This window comes from Balaenoptera ricei, chromosome 13, assembly GCF_028023285.1.
Source record: "Balaenoptera ricei isolate mBalRic1 chromosome 13, mBalRic1.hap2, whole genome shotgun sequence".
Taxonomy (NCBI): domain Eukaryota; kingdom Metazoa; phylum Chordata; class Mammalia; order Artiodactyla; family Balaenopteridae; genus Balaenoptera; species Balaenoptera ricei.
Genome location: NC_082651.1, coordinates 992,336 through 1,015,847, shown reverse-complemented (window position 1 = coordinate 1,015,847; position 23,512 = coordinate 992,336). Strand labels below are relative to the sequence as shown.

The 23,512-nt window shown below is 56.7% G+C and overlaps 1 protein-coding gene across 3 annotated transcripts in view; it reads left to right on the top strand.

Moving 5' to 3' along the window:
* SH3RF3 (SH3 domain containing ring finger 3) overlaps positions 1-23,512 on the top strand; it is a 216,430-nt gene that overhangs the window by 78,058 nt on the left and 114,860 nt on the right. For 2 of the 3 annotated variants that reach the window (XM_059942575.1, XM_059942576.1), the window contains exon 2: positions 22,935-23,189. In XM_059942575.1, the coding sequence (XP_059798558.1) occupies positions 22,935-23,189 (255 nt within the window). Of the gene's footprint in view, positions 1-20,527; positions 20,609-21,831; positions 22,052-22,934; positions 23,190-23,512 lie in introns of those variants that run through there. The other variant, XM_059942577.1, reaches the window with a different exon arrangement.

The window sequence follows — 23,512 nt, the reverse complement described above, 5'->3', positions numbered from 1 at the left end:
AGTGAGCAGTTTTGCACCATCCGAGTGACCATGGCCGAGGTTTACACTGTCTGAGGCCGTCAGCCCCGGGACCAGCCTCTGATGTCGTCTTGCGTCAGTCTGACGGCTCCGCCCTGGTCCCCACCTGGGCCCGGAGGTCGAGCAGTTTCTGCTGCATCCCCTGCTCCACCCGGCAAGCCTCTGCCTGTCTTCCCAAGTCTAGACTGTCCCCGCTCTGCGCGGCCCCCTCGAGCCCTCCAGCTCTGCCCGTCTGCCCCCTTGGAACCTCCGACTCGGTCCTGGCTTCACTAAGACAGCGCGCCCTGCCTCGCATGGGGTTTGGCGAGGATGGGAAGGACGTGAGCCCCGGGGCACGTTTGGGGTGAGGGTGACTGTTGTCCTGGCATCATTGGTCCTGCCCGGCCTGCCCGCATGGCTGTCTCTGGGGAGGTTGGCGGGGGGTACCAAGAGGAGAGGTCCTTCTCCCTCCCTGGAGAGCAAGGCCCAGGCTCTGGCTCTTTCCTCAGCCCCCGGAGGGCCAGGGGACCACGGGGAGCACAGGGCTGTCCCCTGCTGAGAACAGCCGGTCCGCTCTCCCTCCTCGGCCGGGTCACAGCTTCCCGGCATTTCCTAGTCGGAGGCCAGTTTCCATGGTAAAGAGGAGGTTCTTCTCCTGCGGGATCCACACCTGTCGTCCAGGGGCAGCGAGGCCCCTCCCAGCCTGATCTGAACGTCCCAGCCCTCTGCTCCGAGGCCACCAGGACTGGTGTGGATTCTCGCTCTTCTTTACGCAGCGCTCGGAGCGTCGTTGATGTAAAATCCCCGTGAAATGTCCACCCAGAGGCAGATGCTTCAGGTGGGTGAGCCGCGTCCTGCCTGCAAACGAACCGTTTCTGGAGGAAAATCAAGCTCCCGGGGCTGGGGCTCTGCCGGGCTTGTGTGCCCAGTGGCCATGGGCTGTGGGGTCAGACCCCGACTCAGATCCCCGCCCTGCTCCATCATCTGTGTGCCCCTGTACAACTTCCTTAACCTTTCTGAGCCACAAACCTGTAAAACGAGGATAATGTTGCATCTTGCAGGGTTTTAACCAGGACCAGACGTATGTAAAGCATCAAAGGTTGTTCACAGGCGCTCAGAACAAGGCTGTGGGTAACGACCAGCTACAGTGAGGGGAGGCGTGGTCACTCCTGACGAGCATTAGTCACAGAAATGTGGTCGTGAAGGGGGGCCAGGAACACGTCCGTCAAGGACTCTGCTGCTCTGTGCAGCCTCCGAGGTTATGCGGGCAGTAAAGGAGCAAACCTCACATCCTCCGAGTCACTTTTAATTAGACTGTTCTCATCAAAAGGCCATTCCTTCACTCTCTTGCCACTTAATTTAGTAAATTGGTGGAGCAAATGTGGCATGCAAATTGCCTCTCCCTCTAGAACATTCCTCACTGCCAAAGCCACCATGGATTAGAAGCATTTGAAGTAGAAATGAGTTGAGTCAGGGCAGATAGTTGTTGAATCTTGATTACCTGCTTATAGTATTTTAAAAATTAAATTATGCTTTGTTTCCACTTAACAAAGGAAGGAAAGTGTGTTGGTGGCATTTTAGCTAAAATAGAAATTTAACAAACACTCTGCAGTGACTGGATGGATTACAGGAGGTGAGACCAATCAATAGAGGATGAAATTTTGCCAACTTAGGAATCCTGTCTGGATAAACCCTCTTGTGGCAGCAGAGACCTGGTAAATATGAATGAATGTGTAGCAGTGTCAGCCTGGTCCCTGCCGTGCAGCTCGAGGGAAGGCAGATTTCCGGAGAGGAGAAGGGTGAGGGTCTACTTCTGACTTCCCGGACGAACGTGCAAGATATGGAAAGAGGGGCTCATTCACATCTGACACCAGAGACCAGCAACGAAAAAAACAAAATTCTGACCAGACTTCAGTGGGTTCCCACCGCTTACCCAGCCTGGCGTGGCCAGGACTTGAGGCCTCTGTGACATAGAGCTGGGATCACTTCCTGCAGGTCTGAGCTCAGAAGATCATCAGTCCTAATCATTCAGAACCAAGGCAAATACCACATTTCAAGGAGTGGATGGTTTTTTAAAGAATCACCTTGACAACTGGAAGGCACAGCAAGGAAAGAGGAGGGGAGGGGGAGAAGGAAAGGACAGCACAGGATGGGGGACAGATGAATACCTGGCATGGCTTCTAACAGCCTGGAACCCCCAAGCAAGTAAGCCCACCGAGCCCGAGGACAGCCAGGCCTGTGAAACGCTTCCTGGAGCAGCCTGGCAGGAAAGTTTGGCGGGAGCCCAGGGCACTGGGCTAAGAGGCACTGTGCCCCCGCCTTGTCAGTCTTAAGCAAGCTTGGATTTCTAAATAAGGCTGTGAATAATTTCACAGTTGGGGCCTGTGCCGTACAACAGTGTGTGCTGATTTTTGAGAGCTACTGCAAGAATGGATTTGCTGAATGAATAAATCTGCAGTAACCTCCAGTCAGATGTGAAAGGACAGTCCAGCGCAGAAATAACCTTTGAAAAGGTGCATCAACCGAGCACAAAGGGTGCCTGGGAGAGTGATTTCCAGTTCATTAAGGACTGGACCATCAACTGGATTTCAGTTTTTCAGCAGATAAGAATTCAAATGAGGACCCTCTCCACCTCGGCTGTCAGGCTTCCGGGGTCTGCGTGCTCACCACGTTAGGATCTGGGCAGACAGCTTTATTGCCATCAATTAAAATTCCATGCTCAGACCTTGTAATGTTAAGATGAGGCCAAGAGGTGGCTTTTCCCTGGCTGGATTGGGATTTAATGAGTAGGCAGACATCATAAAAAAGCGAAGTGTGGGTTGCGGGCACAGCTGTCAGAGCTGCAGAGGGATCTCTTGTACTGTGTGTGTGTCTGTATCGTCCTACCCCCGGGGCGGTTTCATTGAAACGTTACAGCAGAGATGGGAGGGAACTTCTAGCTGTCTTGCTGCTTCTGGTCTGCCAGCCGTGCTGGGCTCCCAGCACGCGCTCCGGGGGGAGGCCTAGGCTTCCCTGGAGGATGCGTTGGAAGGAAAGGCGGGGCCTGTATTTCTGAAGGGGAAGGAGGGCCAGAGGGCCATCAGGACCCTCCGGCTCATCAGGTCCTGGTCTGCAGGTCGTCAGGTGTTCAGTCAGGGCTGACCCAGGTGCAGGCACCTGTAAGCCAGGTGACACCGGGGAGGGTGCCCTGAAGAAGAGGCTGGGAGACTCCAGCTCTGGGCTCTGTGTGTGCTGCACGAATGGGGACGTGGGGGGAAAAAAAGCCACACAGGCACATGCGTGGGCACACGTAGGACATGTCCTCCCAAGGAGAGTTCAGTGAGATGTAAAATAATCAGCACCCCAAGTGCATTCTCTGCTAGGAATCTGTGGCCCCTCACCCCCCAGGAAGAATATACGTGGTGGTAGCAGGGGATAAACTTAAAGCCCCCAACATAGCAGCATCCAGTGTGACCCGGCCCGGATGTGGTTCTGCCCCAGGGCCAGTGCCCTGGACGCCTGTGGGGTTTGCACGCGGGTCTGGCCGGGAGCTACCCAGCAGCAGCCGGAGGGAGTGCGGGGCACGAGGATGCCTGCGTCTGCCCTCCTGCAGCGGCGGGAAAGTCCGGAGGAGAGATGGGCCTAGAGACGCTGGCCTAGACCACGGACCTGGTTTACATGTGTCAGCAGTTGTTGTCAGCGTAGGTCTCCAAAGCGCTCAGAGTGCTAACCTTTCAGTTTTTAAGTTTATATGTTATCTTTTTAAGTGGTTTTTAGTATAGTCACAAAGTCGTGCAACCAGCACCACTAATCCCACTAACCACTGTACATTTTCGTCATGCCAGAAAGAAACCCCACTCCCAGTAGCCGTCACTCCCTCTCTGCCTGTCCCCCAGCCCCCGGGACCACTCAGCTGCCTTCTGTCTCTATGGATTTGCCCATTCTTAACATTTCATATAAATGGAACCAGACAGTATGTGGCCTTTTGTGTCTGACTTCTTTCGCTTGGCCTAGTATTTTCAGAGTTCGTCTTGCTTGCGCATGTGTCAGCACCCCCTTCTTTTGAGGGCCGAGTCGTGATGTGTCACGTGGAGGCGCTCACCAGTTCATGCTGATGCTCGTCAGCCGGTGGACGTTCGGGCTGCTCTCATTGGACCCTTGTGGCGAGTCCTGCTGTGCATATTCCTGTCCAAGTCGCGTGTGGATGAACGTCCTCACTGATCTAGGAGCGGAATTGCTGGAGTGTGTGGTAACTGTTGAGTCTTTTGAGGAACTGCCGGACGGTTGTTCAAAGTGGCCAAACCATTTTTCATTCCCACCCGCAAAGTACAAGGGTTCCAGTTTCTCCACCTTTGTGCCAGTGGTCACTATGGTCTCTTTATGGTCATAGCCCTCCTTGTGGGTGTGAAGTGGTTTGGGTTTATCTTTTAGATTTTAAAATAATAATGAAGGGAGACTTCCCTGGTGGCACAGTGGTTAAGAACCTGCCTGCCAATGCAGGGGACAAGGGTTCGATCCCTGGTCTGGGAAGATCCCACATGCCGTGGAGCAACTAAGCCCATGCGCCACAACTACTGAGCCTGTGCTTTAGAGCCCACGAGCCAGAACTACTGAAGCCCCTGCTCCGCAACAAGAGAAGCCACCACAATGAGAAGCCCACGCACCGCAACGAAGAGTAGCCCCCGCTCGCCACAACTAATGAAAAGCCCACGCACAGCAACAAAGACCCAACGCAGCCAAAAATAAATAAATAAAATAAATCTATTTTAAAAAAGAAATTAAAATAAAGTAATGATGAAGGTTAAAGCCACCACGTACCTTGGAAGGAAAACCACGTTGATGATCTGTGAACTAGTATGTAAAGTGCCAGTAAGTTCTTTTAAAGGTCATATTTTAAGAAGGCAAAGCTGACCCCCTTTTTTTTTAAAATTAATTAATTAATTAATTTATGGCTGTGTTGGGTCTTCGTTTCTGTGCGAGGGCCTTCTCCAGTTGCGGCAAGCGGGGGCCACTCTTCATCGCGGTGTGTGGGCCTCTCACTACTGCGGCCTCTCTCGTTGCGGAGCACAGGCTCCAGACGCGCAGGCTCAGTAGTTGTGGCTCACGGGCCCAGTTGCTCCGCGGCATGTGGGATCTTCCCAGACCAGGGCTCAAACCCGTGTCCCCTGCATCGGCAGGCAGATTCTCAACCACTGCGCCACCAGGGAAGCCCAAAGCTGACCCTTTATTCTGAGTGACTTGCTCGAAGCTGTGGATGCGTTCTAGTGGTAAAGGAGATGCTGAGGACAGGATGGGTGTCCAGACGCCCGAATCTACTTCTGATTCCACGGCATGGTTCTTCCCCACCGTGCAGCGAGTTTGAATTCCACGTGGTTCTGTGAGCACGTGTGTTGACACGTCTTCTCCTGGAAGCAGCAGGAGAGATGTCGCCTCCCCAGATCCTCTCTGTCCCCATTTCTAAGTAATGTAACGGTTAATACAGGAAGGTGCAATCACTGAACCTGGCAAGGAAAGTCTGTCCTGGGACAGGCCTTGGCTTGCATTTAGAGACGTTTTAAGCTGTGTGTGTGGTTTGGTTTTGTTTTTCCCGGAGGCTGACAGAGGGTGTGATGACTCTCACTAGGCCCTGGAGGTCAGTGCAGGGGCTGCTGGCCACACTTCCTCGCTGTGCTCGGAAGCAGCGCTTGGTCTCGTTTTCCGTACAGATCAGCGCCTCACTCCATCCCCCCAGCTGGCACCGCCGAAGTCACGGTGGGTCGGTCCACACAGAGCAAGCCAAGAAATCATAGCATCTCCGGTTTGAGGTGGGTCTCAGGGACCCCCTACCCTGTTCACTTCCTGGGATTCCCCTCCCCCACCCCCAGTGGCTCGGCCTCCTTTACAGCAGTCCCCAGAGCGCCGTTTCCTGTCTGCTTGGGTCCCAGACACCTGTGGAACGCGCCACCTCCAGGCAGCCCATTCCCTCCTCAGCTCTGTTGGCTGGAAGGTTCTCTTCTATACGGACTCCCAGTCTGCTGCCCGGGAACACCCGCCTGTGGCGCACGCGTGTCCCAGTGTCCACGTGCTGGCACTTTAATAAAACAATTAAAAACAGCCATTACCCCCCCCCCCCCCCCCCCGACCTAGTGCCCAGGCCAGGCGGCCGCCCTGCTCCTCCCATAGCCCCAGGCCTGCAGCTGTGTGTCGGGCCTGTGGTTCCCACGGCCGCCCCTCCTGATCCCACCATGAACCTCCTGGCCTTCATTCCAAACCACTCCTGGCGAAAAGCTCCGAGGGTTGAAACATGTGTGGTGCTTAAGTTAGCGATGCAAGTCTTCATCTTCTAGCGGCATTTTTGTTGTGAGACACATGGTACACGAGAGCCGGTTCCCGTGCGCACACTTTACAGACTGACAGCGGGACAGGCTAGGGTGTGTCTGCGCAGCCGGAGCCGCAGGACCGGAGGCCCTGCCGTCCTTCCTTCGTTTCCTTCGGGTGCAACCACTCAAGGACTCGGAAGTGTCTCTACAGGGTCTGGCTGGTTGACTGGACTTTCTGTACTCAGAATCGCTGCGGATTTCTCCGTGACCTGCTCCTGCTCGGCAAGGACTCGCCGTGTCCTCACCTCAGGCGTCCAGCGTTTCCACTGGAGGGCGTCCGTGATTGACATGTCACACGTCATCCTCCTTACAGCCCTTGGGCATTCGATGTCCCCGAGGCAGTGTGTTCTTGCTTGCGACTCCCTGGGCTGAGCTCTTGGGCCTGCCTGCAGGGCTGTGGGCACCACTTTCTCTCCCGCCAGCCGTGGAGACAGATGCTTGTTTTTACACCCTTGCCAACACTTGCTATTGTCAGACTTTTCAATGTTTGCCAACTTGGTGGGTTGAAATGGCATGTTGTGTGCCTTAATCTGCAAATGTCTGATGACCAGTGACCGGTGCTGCTGAGAACCCTTCATGCACTTATGCATCATTCGTGTTTGTCTTTTATTCAATGCCTGTTGGAATTACCTGTCTTTTCTTTGAAGACAGGTAGACAGTATTCATCTAGTGTTTACTGCCACTGTTCTCAGCAGTTTTGGATGCATTAACTGTTTTCATCCTTCCCAGTGAAGTAGTTTCTATTACGGTGGTGCCTGCCTCATAGGTGAGGAAGCTGAGGGGCAGGTGGAACGTCTCGCCCGACCCCAGCAGGTGAGAGCAGGGCAGGGACGGCTCCTGGCACTCTAACCGCTGACTCATTTATGTATTCTGGGGGCTAATACTTGCTTCTGAAATGGGTTGTAAATATCTTCTCCCACCTTGTGGATTGTCTTTTTCCTTTCTTTTTAGGGTCCTGTGATGAAGAGAAATTTTCTTAGTTTTAGTTTTGTTGAACACATTTTATGGTCAGTGTTTTGTGTCTTATTTTAAAAGTCTTTTCCTACCTTAGATCCTTAGATTAGGTACTAAAACTTTCATAGTTTTGCTTAGTTTCACATTTAAGACTGTAATTCGGCTGGAAATAATTTTGTATATCGTATGAGGTAGAGGACCATTTTTTTCCCATGTAGATAATCCGATCTTGCCAACACCCTTTATTAAATGCCTGGCCTTTCCCTGCTGAGTGCCCACGCTCGTGATCGCCTCTCTCTGTGTGCTGCTGTTTCTGGACTGGCTCAGTCCCCTCCGTCTGTCTATTCCTGATTCCATTATGTTTTAATAATTACTATAACTTCTTTAAAGCCTTGATGTCTAGCAGGACAAGGAACTTTGCTGTTCCATATGAATTTTGAATCAGTTTGTCAAAATCCTGCTGAGATTTCCATCGGAAATGCATTTGAACCATGCACCAATTTGAGAGAAAATTACAGCTTTTCTGTAATCTGAATCTTCTGAATCTTCCTACTCAAAAACATAGTATTTCTTTCCATTTATTTAGGCGATCTCTAACATCTTTCAATAAACTTTCATAATATTCTCCATAAAGAGAATGCACATTTTTTGTTAAATTTATCCTAGTACCATTTATAATAGCAACAAAAATATAAAGTATTTTTAAAACTTATGTACTCTGCTTGTTGACTGTGTATAGAAAAACAATTGACTTTTGTATATTAGTGGTTGTATCCAATAACCTTTCCAAACTCTTACTAATTCCAGTAATTTCTGGCTGGTATTTTTGGGTTTTTACATAGACAATCATGTCATCTACAAATGAGCATAGTTTTGTTTCTTCGTTTCCATCACTTCTCGTCTGTCTGACGGCATCTCTGGTGCAGTGGTGGATAGGAGGGGATAGAAAAGCATCCTGGGCTGGTTCCTGGGCTTAAAGATAATGTGCTCAAGATCCCCCGTGAAGGACTATAGTAGTTGTTGGGGCTTTGGTGATATTCTTTGCCAGGTTAAGGAAATTCTCTTCGGTCTCAGCTTACTAAGAGGTTATTTTAAAATCATAAGTCAGCTTTGAATTTTATCAAATGATTTTCCTTTAACTTTTGAGATGACATGGTTTTTCCCTTTCAGTCCTCAGTGTGAGAAATGCATAATCATCCTACATTAAACCACCCTTATACTCCTGGAGTCCCCGAGTTAGACGCAGCGTCCTGTGCACAGACCTCGGCGGAGTCCGCTGGCGAGTCCTGAGTGGAGGTCCTTGGCCCTGAGGGCAGCCAGCACGCCTCTCATCTCTGCTTCCACGAGGGGCTCTTGGTGGACTCCCGTCCGAGCGTCCCAGCCTACCCGCTGCCAACCTCAGGACGGCTCAGCAGAAACCTCGTGGTGAAAACCACCATGGTGCTTGCCTCTCAGGGCCCCTCTGTTGGCCCCTGGCTCTAACCCTCCGTTTCCTGAAATCTGAGTAAGGTGTTTCCTCTTCTGTCATTACGGATACTTTCAAATACAGTGACGATCTCGGACAGTCTGGTACCATGGCCCCTGCGTGCCCAGTGTTATCAACATTTGCCAATCTTGTTTCATATCTCCCTCCACATTTTTTTTGGGGGGGGGGGATCTTTTAAAGCAAATTACCAAATTCTGTTATTTTACCCCTAAACAGTTCAGTGTGTATCCGTGACTGATGATGTCTTTAAAAAAGTAACCACAGTTGCATGATCACATCTTTCAAAATGAATAATAACTCCCTGATACCAGTCCCTATGCAGTTTCCCTGATAGTGTCTGAAATAAGGCCCACACATGGCACAGGTTATGTCTCTCCCATTTCTTGTCACCTCTAAAGGTCCCCGCTGCCTCTTCACGCCATTGATTTGTGGAAGAGACCTGGTCATCTGCCCTGGAGAGTCCCCCATTCTTGACTTTGCTGGTTGCATCCTGTGTTGTTGTTTGTCGTGTTCCACCATCCCCTGAATTTCTTGTAAACCGTTTGATTAGAACAGTTTATTTACCTACCTGTTTGTGTTAGTTTTTTCCAAGAACGCTTTGAGGTGGTGCTGTGAGCCTCCAGTCCCAGCGATGCATTTCAAAGATGGAGTGTTCTTTCATCTACACTGTAGTTGTTTCAGTGAGGGGGGTTGTCCAGGGTGCCTCTGCCGCGGTACTAACAGAAAGAAAGTCCAGAAATGGGGTGTGGGAATGGGACGCTTCTCCACATTAGGCTCCCAGCTGCCCACCGTCATGCGGCCTGGCAGCATGGCTCTCCTCGCCCCCAAATCTCTGTGCATGTGAACCGGAGAGACTAACGTAACTTTGGGGGCAGGAATGTGACAGCGCCTCACATGGGCACAAAATGCCCTGGGAAGACACCTCTGTGTGCCACGCTCCTCTCCTTCCCAAGGCTGTTCCTCTCCCTCCTGGTTCTCTGCTCTCAGTGGCGTCTCTGTGCATCTGTTTGCTACTTCACCCCCACCCAGTGCTCGCCAGTGTCCCCAGTTTCTAGGCCGAGTCACTGGCAGACCCCCACCAAGCTTAGTGGATCCATCTGGAGATTTCTGAGGAAAGAGTAACTCTTGGGGAAAAGGCTTTTGCACTGAGGCCAGGTCCCCATGAGGCCCAAACAGTCGGGTTGATCAGCAGGTGGGCTCTTCACTAAGACTTTTCCAGTGGATGAAGATCACTGGGGGCTTTGCCTTGAGAGAAAAAACAAATGGCCCCAGAGGTCAAGACTAGAACCCGTGCCTGCCCCCGCCCCCGCCGCTCCGCCTTCCTTGGGCTCCTCCCGAGATGGGGGCTGATCCGCATGAGTCTGGGGGACAGCTCCCACCAGCTGCAGCTTCAGGGGAGCTTCGGCAGAGAGGCTCACAGCCTCCCGGGCTGCATGAGGGCAGCGCTCAGCCTGATTTACAGCCAAGACGCGAGAAAGCAGAGGAAGGGAAAACAGACCGCAGGAGCCTCCACCTCAGCCCTCCCGCTCTCCCGTCTTCGGGCGGTTTTGTGGTGTCTGCCGCTCAGCAAACAGAAGAAGAGGGATATGTGAAAGTGAATGGCGTCCAGGAGTCTCTCTGGGGAACCTTCAGCTTTGGGTCCAGTGGGTTCTCGGATTACCAGTCACTGAACCAGGCCTTGAGACGGGGATGCCTTCAGGTTCTTGGCCCTTAAGAAGTGTTTAATTTCATCCGGAGGAAGCAATGGTTAAAAGATTTTCAAAGCGAGTACGTGATGAGCTGCATGTGGCCTGTACCAACTGTCTGTCTCCTCCCGCTCCGGGCTGTGGAGTTTCCCTGATGGAAAGTGCCGGAAAGCATCCTCTGCCCAGCTTCTGTCACATTGGAATGTGTGCGGTCAGCCTGCCCAGCTCGGTGTGGGTTTGATTTCAAATGTTATTGTAAAACTAAGGAGAAACGGCAAACTCCTCCTTGTGCCATGTCTCTGTCTCTTTCCTTACTTTTGTCGTTCATTTTCTCATCTTGGCGTATCTCAGAAGTATCAAGACTTTTCATCCTGTAGATTTTTCAAGTCCTGTAAGCTCTGTGTGTTATCATATAAATAAATGTTCCATCTTCATCACAGACTTTGTGAGAGGGCGCCTGTGTCCGCCCTGCCACTGTTACACGCTCGGTTCCTCACGCAGTACCTGCACAGAGGAGTAGCCACGAAGTGGGTGGGTGATGGATGGAACAAGGTGGATACTTCAGATCTGCACACAGACGCACAACAGATGCCACCGCCCCAACCCCCTCAAGAGCTGTGTGTGTGTTATGTGTGTGTGTGTGTGTGTGTGTATACAGGCTCTGTGTTGGGGCTGGGAACCCTCTGGAAGGGTCTTTGAGTCCCTCATCGCCGGTCACTAGCACCTTGGGCAGTATTTATCATGGGAGCCCCGATAAATGTGCTGAGTACAGGTGGTGCTGAGGGTCAGCTCGTGGCCCAAGCCCATGTGAAAAGCCAGGGATTTGGAATCTTCACAGTGTCTGTGGTTGACTTTGGACCAGAATCTACAAAGGACTCCTCAGCTTTTCTCTTGAGCACAGGAAGGTGCTCTTTCCAAGATGACAGAAGATAAACCAAAAGGCCATGCTGTACGTCTGGAGCTCCACTGCCCTAAGCATCAGGAATCATGACGCTGAGATCTCTCCATACTGAGCACGCACCCTCCTCCCGCCCCCCCGGGGTGCTGGGCGGAGCAAGGGCCAGGAATTGGCCATCACGGGAGCCCGAATTTGACATCAGTCAAAGCCACCCAGCTGCTCCTGCCTCTTCCTCCCCTTTTCTCTCTGCCCTTTTGCTTCTTAAAGAAACAGACTTGAAGGACTTCCCTGGTGGTCCAGTGGGTAAGACTCCACGCTCCCAACGCAGGGGGCCCGGGTTTGATCCCTGGTCAGGGACCTAAAGCCCGCATACCACAGCTAAGAAGTCTGCATGCTGCAACTAAAGATTCTGCGTGTCGTAACTAAGACCCAGTGCAGCCTAAATAAATAAATAAATATATTTTTTAAATTCCATAGTTTTTTTTTTAAAGAAAAGAAAAAAAAGGAAATCAACTTGAGTGTGAAAAGAGGACTTCTCAAAGGCGGGGCCTCACCAGGCCTGCGGCCCGTCCTCCCCACCTGGAGTGTGTCCCCAGAAGCTGCAGGCTTCACACCCCTCCAGGGTTTCCCCCGGCCCCTCCAAGGTCTCCCCCGTCCCTTCCAAGGTCTCTCCCTCCGACTTAAACTGTGAGGCCCGTACGCGCTGACTCTCCGATCCTCTTGCTGGCATGCTCGGTCCACAGGGCTCGCTGTCTTCAATGTGCCGCAGGTACTAAAGGCTTATTTTGTATATTTCTCTCCCCTTCTGAAATGTGTGTTCCCACGGGGCAGAGACGTTTTCTGTTTTGTTTCTGACGTGTAAGCAGTTCCTAGAACTGCGTCTGGTACATGTTAGGTGCCAGTGTACACTCAGCAGGTGAATGAATATGAACAACAGTTCTTAAGAGTCTTTTGTTAAGACTCTGGGGGGGACTGCGGCTCCCCGGCCCTCCCTGCGGCCTCGTGGCCATCTGGGCCCGGGCAGGACTGGGGCTGAGCCTGTCCACACTGAGCTGTGGGTGGCTGTGGGGCGGCAGCGGGTCCAGGACGGTGACTTTCCCTCCAGCTGCAGTGAGAAGATGGTGTGATGTCTGCCGACCCTCCGAGCGCTCTGGTCTGGCCTGTGTTTTGGCCGAGGCTGACTGTAAACAGCGGCAGCAGAGGCTCTTTACGAAGAGGGCTGCGGCCTGGAGCCCCCCTCGGCCTGCCTGCGTCCTGCCCGCTCTGGCTCCCGTGGCCTCTCTGGGCTCGGGGTGGGGACAGCCAGTTACCTGCCGTGTGCCCTGTGCCGTGCTGTCCCTGTCTCACAGGAGCGCACGCCCTACAGCGCCGAGTCCGGTCTTGCAGGTGTTGTGAAGGCCGAGCCCGCTCCTCTGCGCCTGCAGCTCAGCCCGGATGAAGGGCAGCTCCTCTAGCAGGCGCAGCACAAAGTCCTTGACGGCGTCGCTGAGCCCTGCCCGCTCCCAAGACTGTGTGCGAGGGAGGCAGAGCCGGCCCACCAGCAGCCCGCCCCCACGCACAGGGCCCAGGCTCCCTCGGCTCAGCCCCTGCTGGTCGGAGGCGTGTGCCTCCACTGGTGCTGGGGTGCCTTTCCCAGCTCTCCCTGCAGCGCTAAGCGGGCTGGCCGCCCGAGGTGCGCAGGACCTGCTTTAATCAGCCGGGCAGGAGGTGGGAGCGTCCGCCTCTCTGCTCAGCGGGTCTCACAGCATCCCAGGGTCAGCAGGCCGCGGCGAGGAATACCACGCTCTTGAATTTACGTGGGATGTTAATCGTGTCCTCACGAACCTGTGGAAGCATTTCCTGCCATGCATAATAAATGATCGGAAACCGCTGGGTTCCTTTGAGCTATTCTCATGGGGGAAGGAACGGTGAAGCCAGGCCTTGGCATGGCAGCCAGCAGAAGGCAAGTGCAGCCTTGCTCACCTGCCCCATCCGCGTGGGAGCGCTGCATGGCAGTGGGCCCTGGGCCGCGAGTGTAGCCGAGCCTGGCTGGCTGGAGCGGCCACCTCCCCTGGGTCTGCTTCCTGGCAGGTGCGCCGCAGGAATGGGCACTGGCGCCCAGGGTCTACCCACTTTCACTCTAAAGTCACACGGGAGCGTGAAGGCGAGAAGGGACTTCCCGTGGGCACGACGGCACGTAGCCGGCTGGCTCTCTAGCACTCAGAATATGTTTGGAGCAAAGCTGCACCAGGAAGTTTCCCCCTTTCCGTCTTGTAACTGATGCTGCCACGTAATACCAAAAGATATGTTGGGGAGTTCCCTGATGGTCCAGTGGTTAAGATACCACGCTTCTACTGCAGGGGGCACGGGGTCCGATCCCCGGTCAGGGAACTAAGATCCCACATGCCATGCAGCATGGCCAAAAGAAAAAAGAAAAAAAAAATTGTCCTCATCAGATTTACCGGCTAAGGTCTTTGTTTCCACAGAGCTCGCCTGTGTATACGTTGTGTGTCGTGTGATATGGACAAGTTTGGAGGACACGTCACATCTCGCTTTCTGACACCAACATGGAACCACGCATCGGACTTGCTGCTTGCAGGCACTTGTGTGAGCGACAGAGGGATGTACCCTCGTTTAGGCTCACAAGATCCCTGGGAGAGAGGCGCTTTAAGATGCCCATTTTGCACATGAGACGGAGGCACAGGGGGCTGGGATGTGGCAGAGCCAGGCCCTTAAGCATGTTGATGCACAGCCACCCCCAAGCTCCTCCAGGGCCTGGGATCTGCTCTAACGCGGGTCTCCCTTCTGGCCCTCAGAGCTGGATTCCTAAGGAAACTTATTTTTTTCTTAACCTGGATATTTACAAATACCTTATTTTTCCCTTCCTGTATTACTTTTTTTTTTTTTTTTGGTAGCATTGAAACAATGATGTTTTAAAAAGTAAAGATAATGTGGTGGTTAGTGTGGGCTGAAATAAGGGCCTAAAAGGAACCATCTACCCCTAGTTCCCTTCCTGAAAAAAGGACAGATGCTGATGGGAAGCCTTTGCTTTCCTTCCTGACACCCAGGCCTTCTTCCAAGGTGGTTGGAGATCCTAGTGCAAGGCCCCGCTGACCCCATAATGCAGGCTCTGGTGAGTGGACTTCCCGCAGGAGGCTGGGTGGAACGTGTCGGACATATGACTGGCTGAGCATCCCTGGGTCGAGGCCAGGACAGTCCTGGGGCTGAGGGGGAGCCCCTCATCCCCCGCGGGGAGCACCTGGGCATGCACGCCACCAAATAGACCCCTCCAGGGACTCCGTCACACCCTCCTTTGGTAACCACTGTCCAAAATGTGACTAGGAGCTTCTCACAGTCAGCCTGCAGTTTGGGCGTGTCTTCCCAGAAAGTGGAAAAATGAGGAATTCTTCTCTAAACTGGATAAATGCAAACACAGGTCTGGATCCTCCCAGCCTAATGGTCAACGATCCACCTTTCCCTTTCCTTCCACACTAAACAGAGAAGGATCAGGGCTCTGTTGGGGGCCCCCCTCTCTCCGGTGTGGGTGGTGATGAAGAGCTAAGAGCTGGCCCCCTCTTAACCAGCCCCATGACATCCTGGAGCTGGCTTGCCTCTTAACTTTTCTCACTTAAAAAGTGGTAGTTATGACTCCCACTTCAAAGGGTTCCTGTGAGCAGTAATCAGGTTACCTGGCGTGCGTGGCTCGAGGTAGCAGCTAGATAAGCGGTCGCATTGTTCTCAGGAGCAGCGTGAGTGGCGGGTGTGCCCTGGGCTTGGGAGGCAGACCGCCTAGCGCCCTCACCACCTCTGGGCCCCGGGCGAGTTACCGAACTGCACTGTGCCCCAGCTTCCTGCCTGCAGAGCATCAGTAACAAAGGCCAGCCTCACAGGGCTGCTGTGAGGACCCGGTGGGTTGTAAGGGGTGCAGCCCAGGTGCTCAGGAGAAAGCGGCCGGTCCTGACAACGAAGGGGTGACAGTGACTGTGAGTCAGGATAAAGGGGGTCCTCTGGAAGCAAAGCAGGGGAGAGAAGGCGTCACACGAGGGTTAGACTTTTCTGATCTGACTTCCATCCGATGCGATATAGAGCGGGCCGTGTGCAAGTGCCAGGCAGGGTATGTCCTCACTGCACCCATCTGACCTGTATTTCTGGTGGTGAGGTGGGCTCCTTATTGGCCATCTTCTGTACTTAGAAGCGTCTGCCTTTTCTAGGACCACGTCCAGGCTCCTGGAACACTTGTTTGCCTTAGCATCCTCTACGAATCTTTTCCCTAGAGGCTTCTCCATTAAGAGACAAAAAACTCCTTACGTACCACCAGTTTTAGCCTCTTGGTGTTCCTGGGAAATGCGGGAGGATGGATTTGATGACCTCTGGTGGGTGAGCCAGGGCTGAGCGGAGAGCCTGCTCCGCACGTGGCTGGGCGCCCTGCTGCCCCGGGATGAGGGGAGACTCGGGCTCTGAAGCTGGCTGCTGCTCCCCTTGACCTTCTACCTCACCCTTCCGTACTTGTCAGAAGAACTGTGATTTTCGTTGTGAACCGGGCGTTACAGAGCACCCCTCCCCATGCGGGTGGGTGGGAAGCAAAGCCCAGCACCGGCCCAGGGTCTGCCGCCGGGACCTGTGACGACGGTGCGTGGGGAGCAGGGGCTCCTGGGCGAGGAACCAGGCTGTCGGCGCTCCCGCGCGGGAATGTAACACCAACACAGGGCCGGCTTGGAGGTCGTCCTGGGTTGGGTCATCCCGCGAGGGGTGGGGGAGCAGGGTCCGTCCGGTGCACTTCGGGGACCGGGTCCTCGAGGCTGGAGCGAACCCAGCCCGCCCCGCCCGTCTCCGCCTCGCCCGTCTCTGCCTCGCTTCCCGCGTGGGCGGCCTGCCTTGCGCCGCTCCTGGATCTGCGTGTCTCCTCCGCCCTCCGGCTGGCGCCCACGCGACACCAGGCGCCTCTTCATGGAGCCGATGCGCCATCCCCTTGGTCGGGGGGCGGGAGCGCAGGCAGGCGCCCGCCGTCAGGCCACTCAGGGACATCTCCGCGCTCCTCCGTGTGGAGGCTCCGAGGGGCCCTCGTGGGGAGGAGCTGAGCCCCGACTGCCCCGGCCGCCAGGATCTGAGGCCGCCCCTCCTCCCGCCCCAGAGACTGGGGCACGAGGGCGCCTGGGAGGCTTCTCCCGCTGCGACTCCACCAGCGCGCACACTGACCGGAAACGCGGAGACTGCGGCGGACACAGACCGGAAAGCGGCCACCACCGCCAAGACAGACCGGAAACGGGGAGATTGCTGCAGACGCAGACCGGAAACGCGGAGATTGCCACCCAAGACAGACCAGAAACAGGGAGCTTGCAGTCGACACAGAGCGTTGTGAAGCCGTGTCGGCCACAATGCGGTAGGCGTTCTCCGGTCTCTGGGAACTTTGAAAAGCCGGTGCCCAGGGACACAGCCGTGTTGTCGGGAGCTGCCGGCACTTTGACGCCCGCGGGCCTCAGTGGACTTGGGATCGGGCCGGGCCCTAAGGGCGCGCACTGAGTGGTGGACCTTTTCGTGTCACGGAATGAAGGCGACCGTGGCCCCGCCAGCAGTGTCCCCGTGGACCCTCGTCAGCGTGAGCCCGAGCCCGGCCACGTGCGGACTGTCCAGTGTGAGTGCCCCCGCTGTCCGGCACAGTTACCTTCACTCCCAGCATCTCCACGAATGTGGGCCGTAAACATCCCCCCAAATGGAAACGGAGCCACTTCTGTCAGGAGCTGCGTTTTCTAAGGGCGGTCCCGAGTCGCTCTCCCCCTTCACTGCGACCTGCGTCTCCGCGGGACTGGGTTTTGAGCCCTTTTCTCTTTCCAGCCGGACTTCCACAGTGGCTTAGACACGGGCTTCGCGCCCTCGGAAGGGTGAATTGAGTGCTGAAGCATAAATTCTGCGAAGAGGAGGGTGCCATTCGAAGAGGCTTTTTTCTTCTTACGACAGGATGGTTTTGTTATCGGGTTGTATCAGCTCACTGGAGCAGAGCTCGCGCGAGCCGCACCCCTGACCTGGCGCAGCGGTGGCTCTGCCCGTACAGCCCCGTTCATGCCCGTAGCCGCGGGGCGCCTCCGCCAGGCCCAGGGGTCCCCCTCGGATCCCACCTCCCCTGACAGTTCACCACCTTCCAGCAGAACATGGGGGAATCTGCCCCCGAGAGAGTGGAGCAGACACTTGAGAGACAGCCTTTGCCCGAGTCTGGGAACAGGAAGAAAAAAGGTGAAGAAGAAAAAGAAAGGTACGTTGGCTCTTTAAGCCTCCTTAATCTCGTTGAAACATGAAACTCAGCTAAAGGCAGCTTCTGCCCTCAAGGTCACATCACAGGGCAGCCCTTGGTGGGCCCTCCGCCAACCTGCGTGGGGACACATTGTGCACTTGTCTCAGTCGCATGTTTCCGTGACCTTCTGGGTGGGGGATGTTTTACTCCCTGCAGCACAGAGCCTGGTGCGGGACCTGGTGCAGTGTGCTGTTCCATAAATTCTCGGAGAAGCGAGCGTCCAAACACAAGGAAGGAAGAAACCAACAGCACGAAAGGATCTAAGAAAGAGCCAGGATCCAAGGGTAGCTTTTAATAAGAAAAAGGGAAGAAGGAACTCAAAATTTAACCAACGATAAAGGTGAAACCCAGGGACCTCCAAGCTGGAGTGTGATATAGTGACAGCTTCATTACAGGTGAAATTTGTAAACTGGGAGACAAACAGGGATGTTCTGGTTAAATACATTATTAACACGTGCCTTTTCAGGTAATTGTAAATCTGAGAGCATCTGTGTTAGAAGGAAAGTATACATGGGACAACCTCCACGGCGATGTCAGAGTAAACGCTTTGGCTTGAAACTGCTTATGAGCATAGAAATCGTAAATCGCATCTCGGATCCCTCGGATTAGCCAGGATACACGCTAAGCTGCTGATGAGAAGATCCCAAAACATGGCGGCTCAATCAGGATGAAGTTTCCTTTTTTCCCCGTGACATCCAGGCTCTGCTCCCCAGCGTCATCTGAGGACCCGGGGCCGTCCCTCCTTTGCTTGGAGTGTAATCTTGGCGGGGAAAGCTGCCCCCGCCCACCCCCACCATGCTGTTCAAGCCACAGGAGCGGAGGGACAGGAATTGGAATTTCCTTCTAAATGGCATTACAGGGGACTTCCCTGGTGTCCAGTGGTTGGGACTTCACCTTCCAACGCGAGGGGTTCGGGTTCGATCCCTGGTCGGGGAGCTAAGCTCCCACATGCCTCGCAGCCAGAAAACCAAAACATAAAAAAAAGGAGAAGCAATGTTGTAACAAATTCGATAAAGACTCAAAAAAATGTCATTACCAAACACAACACAGCCCAGAATTGGCACAAGTCCCTCTCGCTTGCCTCCATTGACTGGAATTTTGACGTGTGGCCAAGGCTCCTTGCGAGCAAGGCTGGGAGGTAAGGTTCTTAGCTGGTGAGCTTGGCCCCACTTGAAACTTGGAACGTTCTCCCTGACAGGAGGATCAGGTGGACCCGGGGGACAACTGGCTGTCTCTGCTGCCTTCTCAGATCCCATGACGCTTGGTTGGTTGGGGCTGGGCGCTCTCCCCCTGCGGCCCGCTCACGCTCCAGGGACCTCACCCGGCTGTGTCTCCCCCAGGAGGCCAGGCCCTGGGTCTCCATCTCCAAGCCTTCGCTCAGCCTGGCTCCTCTTTGAATGATCACTGGGATTTCCTCGGGTCCTCTGGGCCCGGCCGGTGTTAACAACAGGATTTAGAGCTGCATGGATCCTGGATCTCCCATCCTGGGAAAAGTCCTTCCAGCCCGAGGCCCTCAGCCAGGCCCTAGTCTGGGGATTGGCTTGGCAGCCCACAGGGTTATCCGTTCGGTAGGTGTTTTGAGCATGTGATCTGTACCAGGCCAGGGTCAGGGATGCAACAGCAAACGAAAGCACGTGGTATCTGTCCTGGGGGCAGATAGTCCCGGGGCCTCCACTGGTAACACGTGCCGCCCGGGGAGCAGCGTGGGAGGAGAACCGGTGCGTCCTTAGGGTCTGAAGGCTGAGTGAGTTCCTTGTCCACACTCTTCCCCCCAACTTGCTGGGGGGTTGGGCAGTGAGACCCGGTCACGGGCAGCCCCCTCGGGAGCCTCGTGGGCAGCCTGGTGCAAGCAGGGCGTCTGTAAAGCCCGCCTACACGTCGATCCCAGTGAAAGACAGAGCTGGGGCTGCTGTGCACGCGTGAGATCCCGTAGCTCCTCCACGTCCGAGTCGGGAGCCGTGAGATTGACGGCATCTGTCTTAATTATCACGAACGCCCCACGGGGTGGCTGTGTTAATTATCCTGTAGGCATCCCAGTTGCGTTTCCCTTTCATTTCCCTTTTATTGTATTTTGTTTCCTGAACGTCTCAAGCCTCCAGAGGGGGGCTCCACGGCAGTGTTGGACTCGCGGTTCCTCCGAGGGGAGTGCGCGGGGAGGCCTTAGAGGGACCGGCTGCAGAGAGCCCGTGGACGTCCCCGGCCTGGGCCAGGGGCTGCGCTCAGGGCTCCTCTGGCTGCTGCCGCGACGTCTGTGCAGTCTTCCCCTGTCAGAGCGTCCGCCTGCCCTGGGCCCTCATCGGGGACTCATCAGCTCACGTCATCAAGGTCTCTGAAGTTGAGAGGCCGGAGGTGCCGAGAGCCACCGGCTCTGAGCAGTGCCGGGCTGGGAGGTCGGTCCAGGGGCAGCTGCCCCTCTAGCGGCGTCTCTTATTCTTCCCTCCCAGGAGCGCAGCCCGAGTCTGAGAGAGGCTTCCGCCCCCTGGTCTCGGCGGTCTGGGGCGGGGGTTAGTGAGGGGTGTCTCCCGCGCTGCCCGTCCTGCTCCCGCCTCCTCGCTCTCTCGCGGCCTCCTGGTTGGCCGGCGGGAGCAGGCGGGGCGTGGTTGCCTCAGCAGGCCGGCCGGAGCCGGTGAGGTTGCCTGCTGGCTCCCGGGCCCGCGCTCTGACCTCGGGGTCAGGGCGGCTGCCTGAGGCTGAGGCAGAGGCCCGCTCCTGCCCCTGCCCGGGAGGGGACTGGCGCCTCTCCTCCGCTCACCCCAGGCTCGGCCCGGCGTTTCCCAGATCCAAAGGCGCGCGGCTCCCAGCGGTTGCCAGGACACATCTGTCGTTGGCCGCTCTCTCACCCGCCTCTCCTCAGCGTGTCTCAGGAGCGCCCGGGGCGGCCGGGCAAGCGCTGCGGCCTGTTCCGGAGCCCCTGGTTTAGCGGGGGCACCACGGTGGGCGGAGGGCGCCCTGCGGACCCCAGGAGGGGGAGAGCGCGGGGCCCAGGTACGAGGCAGGAGAGGGGAGGGCCGGGCGGTGGGGTGGAAGCGGGGCGCGCGGGTCCCCGGAGGGCCCTCGGCGGCGGGGGCAGCCGCGCTTGCGGCTGAGGGAAAGGCGGGCGCGGGGGCAGCAGAAGCGCGCCCTCAGCGGCGGGGGTGAGGCGCGCAGGGCCAGGCAGGGGTGTGGAGCCTGCAGTTGGGTTGACCCGAGTCACCTCGTGGGAGGGAAGTTGGAAGCGCAGATCTTTGAGGTCACAGCCAGCCTAGAGGCTGGTAGAGGGAGGCCGGGGCCCGCACGCAGACCGGCTCGGGGGGCCGTGCCCGCTCTGCAGAATCGGCGGAGGACAAAGCCCCCCCTGAACATCCGGAGTGCGGGCCACACGGGCCGGAGCCGGGGCGGCACCTCGGTGCCCCTCCGCTGACCCTCCGTGCATGCCCGCGGCCTCTGTATCGGGGCTGGTAGGGTGGTGCGCAGGCCCGAGGGGAAGTTCAGCGTCCCCTGCACGGGACGGCGTGGGGGGGCGTGGGAGGGCGTGGCGGGCGCAGGGCCCGCAGGCGGAGAGGGTGGGTCCGGCCCTTCTGCTCTCATTTATTCCCCGGTGGGGAGGATTCCCAGCTGGCCTCCATCAGTGGCTGTGAGAGAGCAGCTCTCGAGCGTGGCCCTTGTGGGGGGGGATGTGAAAGGATGGGGGGTGTGCGCTCGCCGAGCCCACGCTCCAGGGCGGCAGGAGGTCCCCCGACACCTCTCACCTTGATGGGTGTCCCAGCTTCTCCAGGGTCACCGGTGAAACACGCCCACTGCGAAAACAAAGGCTTCTAGTTGTGAAGGACTGAAAGTTCACGTAGGACGAGGAAGCGCCTTTCTTTTGGGAAATTTAACCTCAGGGGCGGGGCGGGGTTCGGACGGACACTCAGCCAGGAGCTCTGGGTGGGCCCATCCTGAGCACCTACCTCCCAGTATGACAACCAGAAATGTCTCCAGGTGTTGCCAGATGGGGGGCGGTGGGGGGGACCGAGTGTCCTGATGGAGCGCCAACGGCAGGGCTCGCTGCCCCCTGGCCGTGGAGTCGCGTGGCTGCCTTTCTCTCCCGGCCATGGCTCTCCCTGAGCTCGCCCGTCGTGCCCCAGCACAGAGCTGGCTGTGGCTTTTCCCCCTTGGGTTCTTCCAGGAAAGCCCTGTGGTGCTGCTGTGGCCCTGGCTGGTGGTGGCCGAGCGTCCCTCTGCCGCAGGTCCTCTCTCCACTGCCGTCCCGGGTGTTGCGGAGGCGTCAGCGCGGAGACTGGCCTGCGCGCTGTCGCGTCTCCTCAGAGAGCCTCTTGTATGCAGCGGCTTCGGGCTTCGTGCCTCGGTGTAGGTGGATTCAAGCAGCAAAGGGATCCTGGCCGGGCAGCCCTGGGGAGGAAACACGGCCTCTGCTGGGGAGCTGTTGGGTGTGGACACAGGGACGAGGTGAGGCTCCGTGTGCTTTTCCTGGCGGGCAGCTTACCTTTGGCGAGGCTGCTCAGCTGAGCGGAACTTGGCTGCTGCAGAGAAGGGGGAGAGCAACCCGGACCCCCCGTTGCTGAAGAGCAGGGAGCCCAGGGCTCTGCTTGTGGCCAGATGGCAGGTCAGACAGGTGGGTGGGTTGGCTGACCTTTGACAGGAGGGTGGGAGCATCCCATGACCTGAAGAGGATCCTGTCTCAGGCTCTTGAAATTGTACTTGTGGACGAGGCTGCCGTGGCCTCAGGAAGCTGGGAGCCATGGCGGGCGGGGGGCAGGGGTCCGTGACGGCCGGAACCCCTCGTTACAGCTCCCAGCCCTGGGGGTCCCTTGTGGACCTCGAGCCCCTGCCCCTGGCTGTGAGGCAGTGACATGGGAGGGTGCAGCACGGTCCTGCAAGTCTGTCTCCTCCGCTCGAAAAGCCCCTGGACGCACGTTCTGAGTTGCCGTGGAGGTTCAGGGAAGGGACGCTGTGGGATGGTAGTTGTTGGAAATCTGGCGGATAGAAATAGCACCCAGGGTATCTGGAGCCAGAGCCCGGGCGGGGGGATTGCGTTTCCTTCCGGCGAGGGGTCCCATCTCTCTCTGCGCCTCGGATGAAGGTCTCCCAGCGCCCTCCTCGGCGTCCTTCCATTGCGGAGTGTGGCAGCCCGCGTGGAGGTCTGGGGCCTGTCGCGGGACCCTCTGCAGACCCCCTGTCCCGCAGGGCCTGGCCCCGTGTTCCTGGAATGGGGGGCTGCTCCTTTGAGGTATCTCCCCAACCTGGGCTTTCAGACTTGGGGGCCCCTCAGGCCAGGTGCCAGGCGGGCCGGGTGGGCAGCTGCTGAGTAACCGCTGTGTTCTGCTTCCAGAGCCTTCCCCAGCCGTCCCCCAGCAAAGCCCTGCACAGCTGCGAGGGGAAGGAGCCCGGGGACCTCAGGTTCAGCGAGGGGGACGTCATGGTCTTGCGGCACCGGGTGGACGAGCGCTGGTACCACGGCCTCCTGCCCGCCAGCTACGTCCAGGGCGTGCGACCCCTGCCCCAGGCCCCGCCCCAGGGCAAAGCACTCTATGATTTCGAGATGAAGGACAGAGACCAGGACAAGGACTGCCTGACCTTCAGCAAGGTAAGTGGGTTCCAGCGCGCCGGCCTCCCACCGCAGCCCCCACAGGGAACCTGGGCATGGCACTTGGCCAGCAGGAATCCCGGCCCTCCTGTGCCTCCCCGTGGGGAGAGCAGTGGTTTCTCCTTGCTGAGGGTCTGCCGGGTGGAAGGAGCAGGCACCCAGCCCGACAGGCGCCTGCAGGTTACGGGAGCAGGACCCTCGTTGCCGGAGTCACTGTGTGCCCAGGGCTCACAGGCCCTGGGAAGGGGCTTGCTGGGGAGACTGTGGCAGAGACCCCCTGTCGGGTCCTGGGAGTGGGAGCTGGGCCCAGAGGCCAGCCCGTC